This window comes from Chiloscyllium plagiosum, chromosome 6, assembly GCF_004010195.1.
Source record: "Chiloscyllium plagiosum isolate BGI_BamShark_2017 chromosome 6, ASM401019v2, whole genome shotgun sequence".
NCBI lineage: Eukaryota > Metazoa > Chordata > Chondrichthyes > Orectolobiformes > Hemiscylliidae > Chiloscyllium > Chiloscyllium plagiosum.
In genome coordinates this window covers 84,259,188-84,277,315 of record NC_057715.1, presented here as the reverse complement: position 1 = coordinate 84,277,315, position 18,128 = coordinate 84,259,188, and the positions used below count along the sequence as shown (strand labels likewise).

The 18,128-nt window shown below is 39.7% G+C and overlaps 1 protein-coding gene across 2 annotated transcripts in view; it reads right to left on the bottom strand.

The window, feature by feature from the left end:
- The window catches only part of LOC122550775 (microtubule-associated tumor suppressor candidate 2-like), a 440,121-nt gene that overhangs the window by 102,594 nt on the left and 319,399 nt on the right, over positions 1–18,128 (bottom strand). For both annotated transcript variants that reach the window (XM_043692024.1, XM_043692025.1), the window contains one exon: positions 14,805–14,903. In XM_043692024.1, coding sequence (XP_043547959.1) covers positions 14,805–14,903 — 99 coding nt within the window. The remainder of the gene's footprint in view (positions 1–14,804; positions 14,904–18,128) is intronic.

Genomic DNA, 18,128 nt, shown 5'->3' with positions numbered 1-18,128 from the left:
GGCCCACATCTTTCTAAACCCTTCCTATTCATGTACCCATCCAGATGCCTTATAAATGTTGTAATTGTATTAGCCTTCGCCACCTCCTCTGGCAGCTCAATCCACCCTCTATGTGAAAAAGTTACCCTCAGGTCCCTTTTATCTTTCCCCTTTACCTTAAACCTATGCCATCTGACTTTGGGCTAGCCTGGGAGAAAGACCTTCTCTGCTTACCCTATCTATTACCCTCATGATTTTATAAATGTCTACAAGGTCAACCCTCAGCCTCTGGCACTCTAGGGGAAATAACCCCAGTCTCTTCAGCCTCTCCCTGTAGCTTAAAGTTACAAGTAAACAAGTTACATTTTTGCTACTTGCTTCTACTTTATCAGCATTACATTGAATTGTACACCAAGTCAGATCAGTGAGACTCAAAGCTGTTTGGATCACCATGTTTCTGGCAAACTTGAATCTAGAAACCACATTAATTTAACACTTAGTGGACTTCATTTCCTGCTTCCCTTCGCCACAATCTCTCTGGTTTCATGGTTAGAGTACTTCGGAGCCATGCTAGACAGGGATGTCATTCAGATAGACAATGGCCAAAACAAAATGAACAAACAGGAACGTGCCCAGGAATGCTGACTTTTGGCACATATTTATTCATCTGCATTGGGAAGTCGGGTTATTGAGAATGAGGTGCACATTATTAAAAACACGGGTAAATAAAATTATTAATTCTTAATTGAATCCACATTAATTAAGGATTACATGTACAGAAAAAGCAGGACAAATAGGAACCTGTCACTTACCATCCATCAGTCCACTCTTGATCATCAGTAAAGTGATGGAAAGAGTGAAGAACATTGCTCTCATGCAGCACTTGCTCAGAAAAACCTGCACACTGACATCCAGTTCAGGTTCTGCCAGGTCACTCAACCCTAACCTCATTACTGGGGCCCTCCTATGGCACAGTGGCAGTGTCCATACTCATGGACCAAGAGACCCAGGTTCAAGTTCCACCCATTCCAGAGCTATTAGGTCTCTGAACAGGTTGATTCAGAAAAAAAAGGGTAAAACATGGAGAAAAGAGCTGAATTCCAGAGGAGAGGTGAGAGTAACTGTCCCTGAAATTAAGGCTGCATTTGACCGAGAACATCATCAAGAAGCCTTAGCAAAACTGGCATTAATGGGAACCAGGAGGAAATTCTTTACAGGTTGGAGTCATGGCTGGTGCATAAATAGATGTCTGTGGTTTTTGGAGGTCAGTCATCCTAGATCCAGGGCATCTCTGCAGGAGTTTGTTAGAGTAGTCCCCAAACATCTTCAGTTGCTGAATCAATGATCTTGCCTCCATCATAAAGTCAGAAGTAGGGATGTTTGCTGATGATTACACAATGTTAAGAATCGGTCCTCAGATACTGAAGTAGTCGGTGTCCAAATGCAGCAAGACCTGGAAACATCCAGGCTTGGGCTCAAGTAACAAGCAATATTTGCACTAAACTGCTATCAGGCAATCACATCTCCAAATAAAACAGAATCTAATAATTGCCCAGTGACATTCATTGGCATTACCATCACTGAATTCCTGACTATCACATCTTAAGGATTATTGTTGAGCAGAAACTGAACTGGACTAGCCATATCAATACTTTGACTACAACAGCAGGTCAGACACCAGAGTTTTGCAGCAAGTGACTCACATCCTGATTTCCCAAGGCTTGCCTACCACCACAAAGGCACAAGTTAGGAATGTTATGGAACACTCCACACTTGCTTGAATAAGTGCCGTTCCAATAACACATAAGAAGCTTGATACCATTTAGAACAAAGCAACTCACTTGATAGGCACCACATCCATAAACATGCAGTCCTCCATCACCAACAGTATAAACTATCTACAAGATACACTGCAGAAAGTCACAAACACTCCTTAGGCACCATCTTCCAAACCTACAATCACTAACTAGCATCTGCTAGTTCCCTTCCAAGCCACTCAGATCTTGATTTGCAAAAGCAACACCATTCTTTCAATGTTACTGGGTCAAAATCCTGGAACTCTCTCCCTAACATTTTGTGGGCGTACTTACTTCAAATAAACTGCAGCAGTTCAGAAGACAGTTCATCACCACTTTCTCAATGACAATTAGGAATGGACAATAGATTCTGCTTCGGTTAGTAATGCCCACATCCATGAATGTACATTTAAAAAATGCAAAAAACATGATTTTTGATATTGTAAAGAAGTTGTCTTATATTTTGAATCAGCTTATATATGTGATTTCCACTACTTCTAAAACACACTTATTTACTAAGCTTTCTAAGCCAAAGGACAGCATTTCCCATTTTCATACTCATTCAGAACAATTAATGAGGGAAGTCACCACTTCAAATGTCAAATTTCATGTTCTTTCATTCCAAAGATGGAAATGTCAGCTTTCTGTGATCATAGAATCCCTACAGTGTAGAAGCAGGCCAGTCTGTCCATTGAGAGAAAGTGAGGACTGCAGATGCTGGAGATCAGAGCTGAAAATGTGTTGCTGGAAAAGCGCAGCAGGTCAGGCAGCATCCAAGGAACAGGAGAATCGACGTTTCGGGCATAAGCCCTTCTTCAGGAAGAAGGGCTTATGCCCGAAACGTCGATTCTCCTGTTCCTTGGATGCTGCCTGACCTGCTGCGCTTTTCCAGCAACACATTTTCAGTCTGTCCATTGAGTCCATACTCGTCCTGCAAAGAGCATCCCACCCAGATTCACCTCCCCCCCCCCTTACCCTGTAAGCCTGGCTAATCCAGCTTGCCTGCACATCCCTGAATACTACAGGCAATTTAGCACAGCCAATTCACCTAACCTGCACATCTTTGAACTGTGGGAGGAAACCGGAGCTCTCGGAGGAAACCCAAGCAGACACTGGGATAATGTGCAAACTCCACACAGACAGTTGCTCAAACAGTGGAATCAAACCTGGGTTCCTGGTGCTGTGACACAGCAGTGTTAACCACACAGCCACTGTGCCATGACAACTCAGTACAATTAACTGGGAATAATTTAGTGTAAATAGATTTGCTAATTTGAAGTTATTCCAGACCTACTGCGCTGAATATTCAATAAATATATTTAAAAGCAGCCTTACTTCCAATCAGCAAAATCTCTTTAATTCAAATAATTAAACATTTCCTAAACTCTGCATTATCACCCCATAAGAAATTAATATACACCATGAAGATACCTGGAAATAAAACCTTACAGGATCTGCTTTGAGTTGAACACGGTTGAAAATAGATTTCATGAAAAAAAATTGCATGGTTTTCCTTCTGCATCACTTGCCTCTTTAGGTGGCTTCAGAAACAAATTTTTCTGAAAGTTTTTACATCATCAATCTACTTCCAAGAATATGTAGAAAAAAAAGCTAAACAGATTGCCAGGATTACTTTTCCAGTATTGGGAGAACCCAATTAAACATCTGTATCATCAAAACACTGAGTAACTAGCCTCACCAACCTTATAAATCCCATCTGCAAGGATTTGTTTTGCGTCCGTCCATCTGTAACAAGATTAGCTGTCCCATATCTGATACTTCAGAACTCCAATTCCTTCCAATCACCACTTCCTTTGTTTTACCTCTCCTGCATAATTAGGAGGTGTTAGTCCTTTTGTCTTTTAAGTTCGTAACTGTTAGTAAAACTACTAGGCCTATATGCTCTACATAAGTTAAAAATTGTACCTATACTTATTAAAAAAAAAATGAAGGATATTAAACTGATCACACCTGTACTGCAGCTGGGTTGTGAGATTTATTTACTATTTGCTGGTATGAGTTTCATTCATTCATGCAATTTCATGTAAGTGCTATTTTATCAGTTAGTTTAACTGGGGAATCTATTAAGGTCCAGGAGCTTAGGTTGGCAAGGGCTGATTAATATTATAACGTTTTGTGGATGGGGATGGTATTGTTCTTATGCAACACTTATTCAGAGGTAAACACTGCTTGTAGCAAGGGCTGATAAAGTGTGAATATGTAGTAATGGGTTTGAAAGGGTTTTGATTACAAAGGGGTGTTTTAAATTTGGATAGTAAAATATAGGATAGAACAATGATTTTATGAATGAATAAATGAAACCGGGTTATTGTAAAAAACGGATTAGTAAAGGGTATGAATGAATGAATGGGAACCCAGTATTTAATGAATATAGCAAGCTGGTGAGTGAGTTAATAAAGATAACCTATAACACAATATCTATTAACACAATATCTCACACTTGCATGTAAAGCATTCAAATATGCCGATAAAGTGAAATGGATTCTGACAGCTCAGAAAGCAATTTGGTATTCTCCCCATAGACCGACTGATAGAGATTAGAGCCCTCAACCAAAATAAACTAATTAGGACTTGAACCATCAATGTCACATCAGTTATCAACTTGCAGTTTGGTTGATCTAATAAGATTTTATGAATCATTTCATCTCTTACTGTGTAATTCCTTTCACGGAGTCTGTTATAGAAAGGACCCTTTTCCGTAATGGTGTTGATGATCATAGTATTTGTGGTTTGACACAGGTCTCTAAACTCTTCATTTGAAAATTCCTCTCAATTATTCTCAGAAATCATACCTGTAGAAAGACTAGCTCTGACTGCCATGTCAATAAAATGCTGAATGAAATTATGTTTGTCTTTTCTTCTATGCCCTTAGATCCATGGCAAATACCTTGGCACTAACATCCTCCTTGAAAGCTTCATATTTAATATTATTGTGAACTTTACTTTGAAAGATTGCAGACACCTACATTGTTTATTAAGTTGTCAGTGAAAGTACATCAGAACTTTTATTTTATAAGGCATGGAAGTCTTACAAGTCAAATGTCCTGTACGAATTGTTTGTTTACAGCCTGCCTGGGTTTATGCCTGTCAGCTTTCAGTTTTGTTTTGGATCTTGTGTGGAGTGGTTGAAGGAAAGGAGCTTCCCAGCTTCACTCTCCTGTTTCTAAATAAAATTCTTGTCATGACTCCAGTGTGAAGCCAGATTGTCCTCTCGAAATGAATCCTGAAAAATCCTCATTAAAATTCTCTAGGTTTCCTGGGACAGCTGCATTTACAAAGATTCCAGGGATAACTGTCTACATTTGGAGATACTAGTTGACATATGTTAGAATAGTAGAATAATAGCCATTGAAACATTTCTTCATCTTCGAGAATTAACATTGGCCACCATTATCAGCGTTTAGATTAGAGCGGTGCTGGAAAAGCACAGCAGATCAGGCGGCATCCAAGGAGCAGGAAAATCGACGTTTCGGGCAAAAGCCCTTCATCAGGAATGAAGGTCTCCCATATTTTCTATTTTTTTTCCTAAAAGTGAATCTTTGCATTGCTGGTGTGAATGGATCTGTCGGCTTGTGTGCGGTTTGGGGTATTTAGAAGTGTAGACATTTGCACTTCTACATTTCAATCAGTATATTAAGTAACTCTACATCTTTTCAAAGGATGTCTTGGTTTTTTAAAACATCAATAATTTTGTTGTTTTGAAAAGAAACCTGCTTGATGGATTTTATTTTAAACTTAATATAGACAAAATTAAAAAATAAACTACTTGGACATATTTATAACCGGATAACACATTTACATTCATGTTGTGGCTGGTGCAACAGGGAACTAATCAGAAATATGGTACACTCCTCCAGCCTTGATCATAGCAATGAAGTTTGAACACACTTCATTAATCACATATTTTGGCAGCATTTTTAACCTTTGTCAAGCAGGGTAATATCTAATACAACTTGCTTTTTCTCTCTCTGATCCTTAACATCTTATGCCACTACCAAGTCTCTAGCACTTTGATTAAAACATTAAAGGGATACGGGGAGAGTGCAGGTAGGTGGCGTTGAAATGCCCATCAGCCATGATTGAATGACGGAGTGGACTCGATAGGCCAAATGGTTTTACTTCCACTCCTATGTCTTATGGTCTTATCAGACGCTATGAGGTGAATGTAATTATGCCCTGTTTGAGTAAACCGCAAAGTCACCAATTTTCCAAAAACAACTACCTTGTATTCAATCAACTATTTCGTGTCCAGTTTGATTTGTATTTCTTTTCATGGAAGGCTTGCTCAACAGCAAAGCTTTTCTCACTGGAGACCACATTAGTATCGACAACTGGTGTCCCTCCGACTATTTTGCATGAATCACCATTCTTTTTAACGATTTCAATGTTTTGTCATTGTCAAACCTAATTCAAGTACAACTTTTGTAGCCCTTAACCTTGTAATGTTCCTCACTACCAAACAAATCCAGGTAATATTTTAACCAATTGTTACACATACTGTTGAGATGCAACCAAAATCTAAAACAGCACAGTTGAATGAGTCCGTGGTTTGCCCCATTCATCAACTGAATAAAGCTCTTTGTGACTAGTACAATTCCTTTTGATCGATCATTATCATTTTCTTCAGCCTCAGAATTCTCATGTCATGCATCATTTCAAAGATTTCCCCTTCCACTTTGGGCAGATATTTGCATAATGATATTTTGAAACATATCTTAGCACCTGCTAACTCTTCTGCGAGCAGTTCATTCATATATTATTACTGTTCTAATTCTGTCTGCTGCTGTGATATCCAGCTCTACTAAAAATCATTTACAGCTTTGTTCTTCCCATTTTTAGTTCTTTCACTGTGCTGCACTGAAGCCTGCATCTGGCCAATCCTGAAATGCAGCAGTCACTAAGTTTTCTATTCTTGTGACACCATGGAATGTGCTATTTGTTGTACCAAGACTGCCAGAAATGACTTCCTGCCCAGGAATCTTTTTATAGGGCAGTATACATCTGATCCTAACAGGGAGTTTCTCTCAGAGAACAGATTTTAAGTTAGAACCAGGAACCCATCCAAATGTGACTATCCAGCAATTAAAATGCTGACATTGAAACAGGAACTTCTAAACTGAATTTGTTCATTCTGTTACATTCTGCAAAATTGCAAGATATATTCCTCCAGGGAATGCTTTTCCAAATCTATTAAAGTCTGACTGTGTTTCATAAGGCATTACTATAAATTGTTTTACTTATAAAATTCTGCTATGCAACTTAATAGCACATTTAAACTTCCACTAGTATCCAACTAATCCACAAAAAACACTTCCTGATTTCACTTTGTTAGGAAGTGACATTGCCAAGAGTGCGCCTTGTTTTTCCTGGGTATGAGCCTAACTCATGCCTACTGTGACTATACGATGGCTTTAAAAGATATATTTTGTCCTGGGATTTTTTTAAATGAAGAAACATTATGACAGAAGTGCCAGGTAGACTGCTTAAAGTCAATAAATTAAACAGTTTAGGAAGCCCTGTTTTTTTCCCAAGTTAGAACAATAAGAGCTGCCTGAATGATTGACATTAAGTTCCCACAGAACCTGAATTTTTAGTTTTAGTTGCTGAGGTCTTGAAGCTGGATGTGGAAACTTGTATTCCCCTCTGTTCCAGCTAAAAGCCAGGATTCTCTTGCTGCTGCTAGAATTGCATATGAGACAATCTATTTTACTAAATTTACTTTTGCACAGGGTGTGTTTATGGTATATTACTATATTGAGACTGTTAATTAGTAGTATTATATAATTTTGTTAAGCATTTCGATAGTTACAGTTCAGCCAACTCTTTACTTTCCTTTTTATTTTGTCTGTACTTGAACAGTCGTGTAAAAATAAAGTGTGTTTTGCTTAAAGTGTAGTAAAATACAACACCTTACACTTACCATGAAAATAAGAAAACGTTAGGGTCTAGGCTATCTTCTTAGTATATTCTGAGGGGGGTTTGGTCTGGTTCATAACACTACACCTCCACTTCATTTTCCCCTGGTCATACAGTTCAAATTATGAAAATATTAGAAAGGTACCCATACCCTGATAATATTTAACAGGTGCAGTGGAGACAGTAGGTAGCCTTCCCACCCTTGGGCCCATTGAGCCCCTTACATGGCCAAATAATATCTATTCAAGTACCTCACTCTCCCAACTCCACTATTTTACCTGTGACCGGGGGCAGGCCTGCAGAGTGGATGGGCTGGCAGGTATTGTGGGAAGGGATATTTCTCGTTTGAGGAGGGTCCAGAACTCAAACAGCAACCCCCTCTATCTCCCTGCAATAACCATCCCTCTTGGACTTGCCAACATGGAAAATCTCCCTCACTGGTGTCTGCCAGCCAGGCCGTGTCAACCCAGACTTAATCTTGAAGCCTGGCTCTTCTTTTTCAGGACTCCCTGCAGACCCAGCAGTGGCTACCACTTGAACAGGCACTGCTGGGATCCAGAGTTGCTGACCACTCTGATTGGTGGGATGTCGCTGCAGATGAGGTCTCCTATTGAGCCAATTCATGTTATAAAGTAGTTGCAGGGTAGGTATTTTTATAGTGGGCAGACTTCTGACAATACTAGTTTAATTGGTGAGGGTCTGTGCAGGTATCCCGTAAAATCCAGTGTCTATTCTTTATGCCAGGTCCAGAAACAAAGTATTTGATTAATAAGAATTAAAGTTGCTACACTATGCATATTTAACTTTGCTTTTTGTCAAACATTGGAATTTAATGAAAATAAAGTGCAACAGTGGCCCTTGTGGGGCCAGACTGTACATCTGTGATGCGTTGCTGAACTGCAGAATGACAGCTGATGGTTTTCTGATTAGCACATAATGAACTCCATTATAGATCAAAATGATTGATCTAAAGAGTTGCCATTACCATCTCGGGAAACCAAATTTGCCAGAAATGTAGTTAACAAGGAGGAGAAAGATAGCTTCCAAAACACTCCTGGTATCTACAACTCAAAAATCTTGGTTCCTTACTGATTTGTTTGCTTATTATTATTCTTGAAGCCATTTCAGGCTGAAAAGAAATCAGACCCTATCCCATGCAGACTCTCCAATGGCAGCTTCATTCTGAACTCTAATGAGGTGCACTAAACCAAACCATGGAACTTGTTTCAGTTTCTACTTATCTAGCCTCGAAATATGATTCTTCATCTCTCTATGTACCCTGTGTAATTTGCACTGACATTATGGGACACACCTGTTCAGATGACTGTGTCCAATTTTAACCTTCCTTATCGCACATTGCATTACATAGAGACCAGAAGATGATTGTGCTTTGCAGCAGTGGTAATTGAGTTTAGTACCATTGCTGTACTTGCTCTAGTATGCAACTAAGTCAGGGTTATCTAAATAGTTGACTCATTTACAACAAAACCGTTATATTTATTCCCAATTTTTAATACTTAATTATTATGAATTCAAGTTTTTTATACACATTTCTGAGAAAACTCATGTTGAAATGCCTCCCACATAGTTCCTCAATAAGTAACAGTCTAACTCCAGATACAATGTAGTATGAACTTTGTAAAGCATCATGACTTCATCCTTGGCAAGACAACAATAGATAATGGTTTTAATTTCTATGCAACATAGTCAAGCAACTCAAAATTTCCATTGTTACTCATGAATGTGCCAACTCTTTGAAATAGCAACCTTTTGTTTTTACAGAACTACGTGGGAAGACTGGTATGCTCATTCATCAAACTCTTGGGAGGAAACATAACTTGCCAATTTAAAGCAACTTTTAGATCAAACATTGAATCTAATTGTCTGATACAGTTATCGTATTTAACAATATGTACATTAAACAATAAAAAGCACTTATTATTATTCAAACATAGGCTTTGAAGCTGTTGACTCAAATCTGAGTCTTTCAATGTATGTCACAGCAGCTAAGTTACATTGAAAGCTCTACCAAGATGGAAAACACATCCATACAGTGAACAAGGAGATAGTCATAGAGATGTACAGCATGGAAACAGACCCTTCAGTCCAACCCGTCCATGCTGACCAGGTATCCCAACCCAATCCAGTCCCACCTGCCAGCACCCAGCCCATATCCCTCCAAACCCTTCTTATTCATATACCCATCCAAATGCCTCTTAAATGTTGCAATTGTACCAGCCTCCACCACTTCCTCTGGCAGCTCATTCCATACATGTACCACCTTCTGCGTGAAAAAGTTGCCCCTTAGGTCTCTATTATATCTTTCCCATTTCACCCTAAACCTATGCCCTCTAGTTCTGGACTCCCCCACCCTGGGGAAAAGACTTTGACTCTTTATCCTATCCATGCCCCTCATAATTTTGTAAATCTCTATAAGGTCAAACCTCAGTCTCCGACGGTCCAGGGAAAACAGCCCCAGTCTGTTCAGCCTCTCCCTATAGCTCACATCCTTGTAAATCTTTTCTGAACCCTTTCAAGTTTCACAACATCTTTCCGATAGGAAGGAGTCCAGAATTGTACGCAATATTCCAATAGCAGCCTAACCAATGTCCTGTACAGCCGCAACATGACGTCCCAACTCCTGTACTCAATACTCTGACCAATAAAAGAAAGCATACCAAACGCCTTCTTTACTGTCCTATCTAGATAGTGTTGAGAAAGGTATTGTAAGAATGCGGGGTGCTACATTTTGGGAAAGCAAATCTTAGCAGGACTTATTCTTCATGGTGAGGTCCTAGGGAGTGTTGCTGAACAAAGAGACCTTGGAGTGTAGGTTCATAGCTCCTTGAAAGTGGAGTCGCAGGTAGATAGGATAGTGAAGAAGGTGTTTGGTATGCTTTCCTTTATTGGTCAGAGTATTGAGTACAGGAGTTGGGAGGTCATGTTGCTGCTGTACAGGACGACGGTTAGGCCGCTTTTGGAATATTGCATGCAATTCTGGTCTCCTTCCTAATGGAAGAATGGTGTGAAATTTGAAATGGTTCAGAAAAGATTTACAAGGATGTTGCCAGGCGTGGAGGATTTGAACTATAGGGAGAGGTTGAATAGTCTGGGGTTGTTTTCTCTGGAGTGTCGAAGGCTCAGGGATGACCTCAGAATTTATAAAATGATGAAGGGCATGGATAGGGTAAATAGACAAAGTCTTTTCTCTGGGGTGGGGGAGTCCAGAACTAGAGGGCATAGGTTTAGGGTAAGAGGAGAAAGATATAAAAGGGACCTAAGGGGCAATTTTTTTCACGCAGAAGCTGGTGCGTGTATGGAATGAGCTGCCAGTGGAAGTGGTGGAGACTATTACAACTGCATTATTTAAAAGGCATCTTGATGGGTATATGAATAGGAAGGGTTTAGGGGGATATAGGTCAATTTCTGGGGACTAGATTAGGTTAAGATATCTGGTCAGCATGAATGAGTTGGACGAAAGCGTCTATTTCCGTGCTATACATTTCTATGACTCTATGACTCCAAGAGTTGACATGTGGATTTAGAACTTATTTTTAAAAGTGTTTACAGTGTTCATTGCTTTCTATAGTTCCATTCTAGGACGTACATAGGCCATTTGGCCTAAGAGGCCAATGCTATGGTTTTGCTACACAACCCTCCTTCATCTGATTCCATCAGTGCTCCTTCTTTCTCCCGTGTGTTTATATCAGTTTGCCCAAAGTGTATCCATGTTTTTTTACCTTAACTAAGCACTCAATTTTCTTGCTTTTCTCTTGCTGCTGTCAATAAGTTGAATAGGTGACCAGCTTCCAGCTCTCTACCAATGTCATTCTTGAGTTGGTTCACAGATGTTCTTTAGCAAACTACGTCTACATATTCTTCCTGTTCTCTGTTGGGTGATCATAGGAGCAGTACATAGGTGCTCCCCAACTCAGTTGAAATCGATGAACCTGCTGTCAACATGCTTTGAAAAGATGACATGGTCAAATTTGCTCTGACAAAATAGTCCTACAGTAGTTTTTCTGACCTCTCAGTGGAAGACATGATCAAGTTTGTGATTTGTTGAGGACTATTGCACATCCAATGAGATGGTCTTACAATGTCTTATTATGAAGTGAAACTACGTACACAGCAATGATTATAATGCATATAGAGTGACAGGTTTTAATCGCATTTATGCCTTTAAATCCCAGTCCAGATGTCAGTGCTGAGGGTGTGCTGTACTGTTGGAATGCTATCTTTTGGATAAGATATTAAACCAAATCCCCATCTGCCTGTTTGACAGGATATAAAAAATTTCATGAGCCAATTTTAAAAAGGGGGGAGTTCTCATGCTATCCTGGCAAATGTTATTCCGTGAGTTCACATCACACAAAAACAATACAGGTTATCCAATCATTATCACATTGCTTAATGTAGGAGGTTGCGGTGCACATAGTAGCTACTGCATTACCTATATTACATGGGTGATTATATTTCAAAGGTATTTCAACGGGTATTTGAGATGTCTCGTACCAAATAAATGCAAGTCTTTCTTTTCACGGGTAAAGCTTCAGTGGTTATTTGGCTAGATTTAATGAACCACTTGTTTCAAGTTTTCAGATCATGAATTCCTAACCCTGAAGAAGTTGCAAAATGCTGGTGCACTAACACACCACTTGAGTCTTGGAGACTATTTCTAATGATGAGAATGAGCTTTTTTTCCCAAATGAGTTCTAATTTCATATAGAGGCAACCCAAGCAATTGACAGAATAATCAGTGGCTGTTGTAACTTGAAACCTCTCTACAGAATGTCACTGCCTCTCCAGTAGTGAGCAGCTACAAGTTAGAAAAGTGTAATTACATAGAACATAGAACATAGAACAATACAGCACAGAACAGGCCCTTCGGCCCACGATGTTGTGCCGAACTTCTAACCTAGATTAAGTACCCATCCATGTACCTATCCAAATGCCGCTTAAAGGTCGCCAATGATTCCGACTCTACCACTCCCACGGGCAGCGCATTCCATGCCCCCACCACTCTCTGGGTAAAGAACCCACCCCTGACATCTCCCCTATACCTTCCACCCTTCACCTTAAATTTATGTCCCCTTGTAACACTCTGTTGTACCCGGGGAAAAAGTTTCTGACTGTCTACTCTATCTATTCCCCTGATCATCTTATAAACCTCTATCAAGTCACCCCTCATCCTTCACCGTTCCAACGAGAAAAGGCCGAGAACTCTCAACCTATCCTCGTACGACTTCCAACGATAATACTCCATAGGCCTTTTTACAAACTCTATCCACCTGAGTGGCAACCTTCAAAGATCTATGTACATAGACCCCAAGATCCCTCTGTTCCTCCACCTGACTAAGAACCCTACCATTAACCCTGTATTCCGCATTCTTATTTGTTCTTCCAAAATGGATAACCTCACACTTGGCAGGGTTGAACTCCATCTGCCACTCCTCAGCCCAGCTCTGCATCATATCTAAGTCCCTCTGCAGCCGACAACAGCCCTCCTCACTGTCCACAACTCCACCTATCTTCGTATCATCTGCAAATTTACTGACCCACCCTTCGACTCCCTATCTAAGTCATTAATAAAAATTACAAACAGCAGAGGACCCAGAACTGATCCCTGCGGAACTCCACTTGTAACTGGGCTCAAGGCTGAATATTTACCATCTACCACCACTCTCTGCCTTCGACCGGTTAGCCAGTTTTCTATCCAATTGGCCAAATTTCCCTCTATCTCATGCCTCCTGACTAAAAGTGTAATTAGATGATCAGCTGGGAGAGATTCACGCTTTTGAAATTGGTTGTGTTTTAATGAGATGTGGGATCTGTTAAGAAACAGAAAACATCATAACGTCAATGATAATTGGACAGCTGCAGGTCTGGAAAAATGTTAATCTGATGAAGAAACAAATGCAAACTTATTTTTACCATGAGAAACATTTAGTGATTGCTTATAATTCACCTATGGACTAAGAGTAATTTGCTCTGCAATAAAATGCAAGGAAAGTAAATGACTGTACCTTTTAGGCATGTGCCATTTTAATAGAATATTTCTGTGTTTACAGCTAAACATCTTGTACCCTGCATTGATGGAATGAGCTACCGGAAGAAATGGTGGAGGCTGGTACAATTACAATATTAAAAAGGCACCTGGATGGGTACGTGAATATTGTCGAAAAGTGTGGTGCTGGAAAAGCACAACACATCAGGCAGCACCTGAAGAACAGGAGAGTTGCCGTTTCGGACATAAGCCCTTCAGGGACAGCATGGTGGCTCAGTGGTTAGCACCAGGGTCCTAGGTTCCATTCCAGCCTTGGGTGACTGTCTGTGTGGAGTTTGCACATTCTCCCCGTGTTTGCGTGGGTTTCCTCCAGCTGCTCCGGTTTCCTCCCACAATTCAAAGATGTGCAGGTTAGATGAATTGGCCATGCTAAATTGCCCACTAGTGTTAGTGTTAGGAGGGAAATGGTTCTGGGTAGGTTACTGTTCGGAGGGTTGGTGTGGACTGGTTGGGCCGAAGGGCCTGTTTCCACACTGTAAGGAATCTAGTCTAATCTAAAAGACTTAGGAATTGGAGAGGGGCCTTGCGAGATGAATAGGAGGGTAGGGATAGGTAGATGCGGAGGGGGGGAGCGGAATGATGGTAATAGGTCACAAGGAGGGTGGAGTGGATAGGTGGCAAGGAAGATGGACAGCTAGGACAGTTTAAGAGGGCAGTGCCGAATTTAAAGGTTGGATCTGAGACACGGTGGGGGGAGGAGAGATCAGGAAACTGGTGAAATTGATATTGATGCTGTGTGGTTGAAAGGTCCCAAGATGGAAGATGAGGCGTAGGAAGGCTTTAAAGGGATTGGGTCAAATGCTGGCAAATGGGACTAGATTAATTTAGGATATCTAGTCAGCATGGGTGAGTTGAACCGAAGGGTCTGTTTCCATTCTGTACAGCTCTATGACTCTACGACCTGGAAAAGAGGTTACATTTGCCACAAGTCTTGGACATTTTCCACAAGTCTGCTACATTTCTTGTTATTCTTTCTTTTCTAAGAATACGTTACTCCACTTCAGTGGTACACAAACATTCCTTACCTGCTGGGTGAAGCTTGCTTGCAGGTGTAACATGCCTTTTGGGTGAAGAATTCACAGGTTTTGGAACATCATGATCTTTATGAACTTCTTTCTTCATGGCTGTTTTGAGAGTTTAAGAATTAATTTGTTAGACCGTGTCTCTTTCTCATTAAAACTCTTATGAGCTAATGTCAGTTCTTTCTCTCAAATGATGTTTGGCAATATTTTTAAAGGTGACAAAAAATTCATGCTCAATAAATATTTATGAAGCTGGAAGATGATAAACCTATGGACACATCTTTAAAGCTCACATCAATGTTTTCAACAGTTTCAGAGATCTAATTTGCACTGAAGTTATCGAAAATAATACATTATCAAGAACATTGTGATACACTTGTTTTTAGACAAAAATATCATGTTTCAAGCTTACACATTGATTGTTCTCCAGCTAAAATTAAGGTTTTTAGCATTATTTTTGGTTTGCAAAAAGAATGATCTAATCCATCAGCTTTGCTGTATTTTTGGCCACTGTTGCTCGATTACAGACAATCAAATAGATACGGTTTTCATCACAGTATTTACATTTCCAAAATAGAGCAGTTTGGTAATGGCATAGAAATTGAATCTTATTAACAGACCACCACAGGATGCACATATTACATTTCTGTTTGTATGAAAAGCATCTCAGCACACTCACAGGACAATGCTAAAAAAAGGGTAGAAAATGTCAAATATAAAATATAAATATATACTGTATAATAAATAATATGTAAATATATCCTGATCTTAAAAATTCCATATTACGTTACATAGAATTAACAAAATAAAATCCAGTTTCTTTTTGCTCTTAAGACACAGGTTTAAGAGACAAACATGATCAAGTTTGACAGTGATAGAAATGGATTAAATAAATGTACAGTATTTTGAAGAAAATTAATTGTTGCAATAGATTTCAGGCTTTGCTGTTTTCCTCTATAATCCCATGGTATATTACAGAAAATTAAATTAGTCTGAAACAAGTTCAGACAGATTCTGATCCAAACAATTTATATCTCAGCCCCATATGTGAAGAACCTGTTTAACTTTGAAGGAGCAAGACTATAAGATATAAGTGCTTTTTGCAAGGTTTGTGAAGGTTTGTAGCTCAGGTTGAGGTTTAGGGTGTAGGTTTGCTCGTTGAGCTGTAGGTTTGATATCCAGACGTTTCATTACCTGGCTAGGTAACATCATCAGTGGCGACCTCCAAGTGAAGTGAAGCTGTTGTCTTCTGCTTTCTACTTATATGTTTGTCCTGGATGGGGTTCCTAGGTTTGTGGTGATGCCATTTCCTGTTCGTTTTCTGAGGGGTTGATAGATGGTATCTAGATCTATGTGTTTGTTTATGGCATTGTGGATGGAGTGCCAGGCCTCTAGGAATTCTCTGGCATGTCTTTGCTTGGTCTGTCCCAGGATAGATGTCTTGTCCCAGTCGAATTGGTGGTTTTTTACATCCGTGTGTAGGGCTATGAGGGAGAGAGGGTCGTGTCTTTTTGTGGCTAGCTGGTGTTCATGTATCCTGGTGTCTAACTTTCTTCCTGTTTGTCTTACGTAGTGTTTGTGGCAGTCCTTGCGTGGAATTTTGTAGACGACGTTGGTTTTGTCCATGGGTTGGACTGGGTCTTTTAAGTTTGTTAGTTTTTGCTTGAGAGTGTTGGTGGGTTTTTGTGCTACTCAGATTCTGATGGGTCTTAGTAGTCTGGCTGTCATTTCTGAAACTTCTTTGATGTATGGTAAGGTGGTTAGGGTTTCTGGCTGTGTTTGGTCTGCTTGTCGTGATTTGTTCTTGAGGAATTTGTGGACTGTATTTTTTGAGTATCCGTTCTTCTCGAATACGTTGTATAGGTGGTTCTCCTCTGTTTTCCGAAGTTTGTCTGTGCTTTAGTGTGTGGTGGCTCTTTGGTGCAGACATACTGGCCATTTGGCCCATCACGTCTGCTCCACCATTCAATGCGAGTGTCTGATAATTCTCGATTCCTTTACCAATTAAAAGTCTGTCTACCTCAACCTTGAACATCCCAAAGTCAAACATGATAGCCCTCTCTAGTTGGTCCCAGGACAAACAGATAGATGCAAGGATGGATGGATACCATCTCTCAGCATCCACTCTGTCATGCCTCTAAGAATCTTATATGGTTCAATAAGCTTCCTTCTCATTCATCAAAACTGCAACGAGTACAGTCCCAACTCACTCAGCCCTCCTCATAAAGCTACTCCTCTCTGTCTAAGATGAACCCAGTGAATATTTTCTGGATTGTATATCTTTTACTGAGTAAGGGGGCCAAAACTGTTCACAATATTGCAGCTTAATCTAACGAGTGCCTTGCAGAGTTTTAGCAAGACTTCCCTTTTCATATTCTATTCCCTTTGAAATAAAAGCCAACATTCCACTTGCCTTCCCTATTACCCACTTGTGATTTATGCAGGAGGATAGCCAAGTCCTTCTGTGCTACTGCTTTTTTGCAGTCTTAGTACATTTCAATGATATTCAGCTCCTCTATTCCTCCTGTAAATGTGCTTAATTTCATTTTTTCCCCACAATATATTTCACCTCCAATTATTTTGTAAACTTGTGATTATACACGTACTTTCCATATCCAAGATGTTCTTATATATCATGAATAATTATGGCTTTAGCGATGACCCAAGAAAGAATAACAGGATATGTAACAGACTTGTGGTAAATTCAGCATTCCTTTATCCAAACTCTGTCTTCATTAGTTAGCCAATTTTCTAACCATGCTAATAAACTATAGCTAACACAATGGGGCTACTTAATAAGATAAGTCCATACATGCTGGCCCATCCAGTGCCTCGTAGAAATCCAGATATATTATATCTGCTACTTCTCTTTTATCTATTCTGCCTGTTACCTCATCTTAGAATTCCAATAAATTTGTCAGGCATGATTTCCCCTTCTGAAGCAATTATTATATTGTGGGATTCTATATGCTCTGCTATTGCATCCTTTACAATAGACTTGAACATTTTCTCAGTAACAATTGTTTAACTAACCAGCATATAGTTATTGGTTTCTCATCATCTTCCTTTTTTAAATAACGGTGTTACATTGGCATTTTTCCAATCCTCTGGGACCTTTGTTTAGTATCAAAGGATGCTAGAAAGATGCACTAAGAGTAGTGCATCTACTATGTCTGCAGTTACTTCCTTTAATATCCTAGGATGCATCCCATCAGATCAAGGGGACTGTACTTTAGCCCCATTGGTTTCCCTAGCACTTTTTCTCCCATGATAATTATTATCTATATGACATCCTACCTTCTGCTTCTTGGTTATTTAATATTTTTG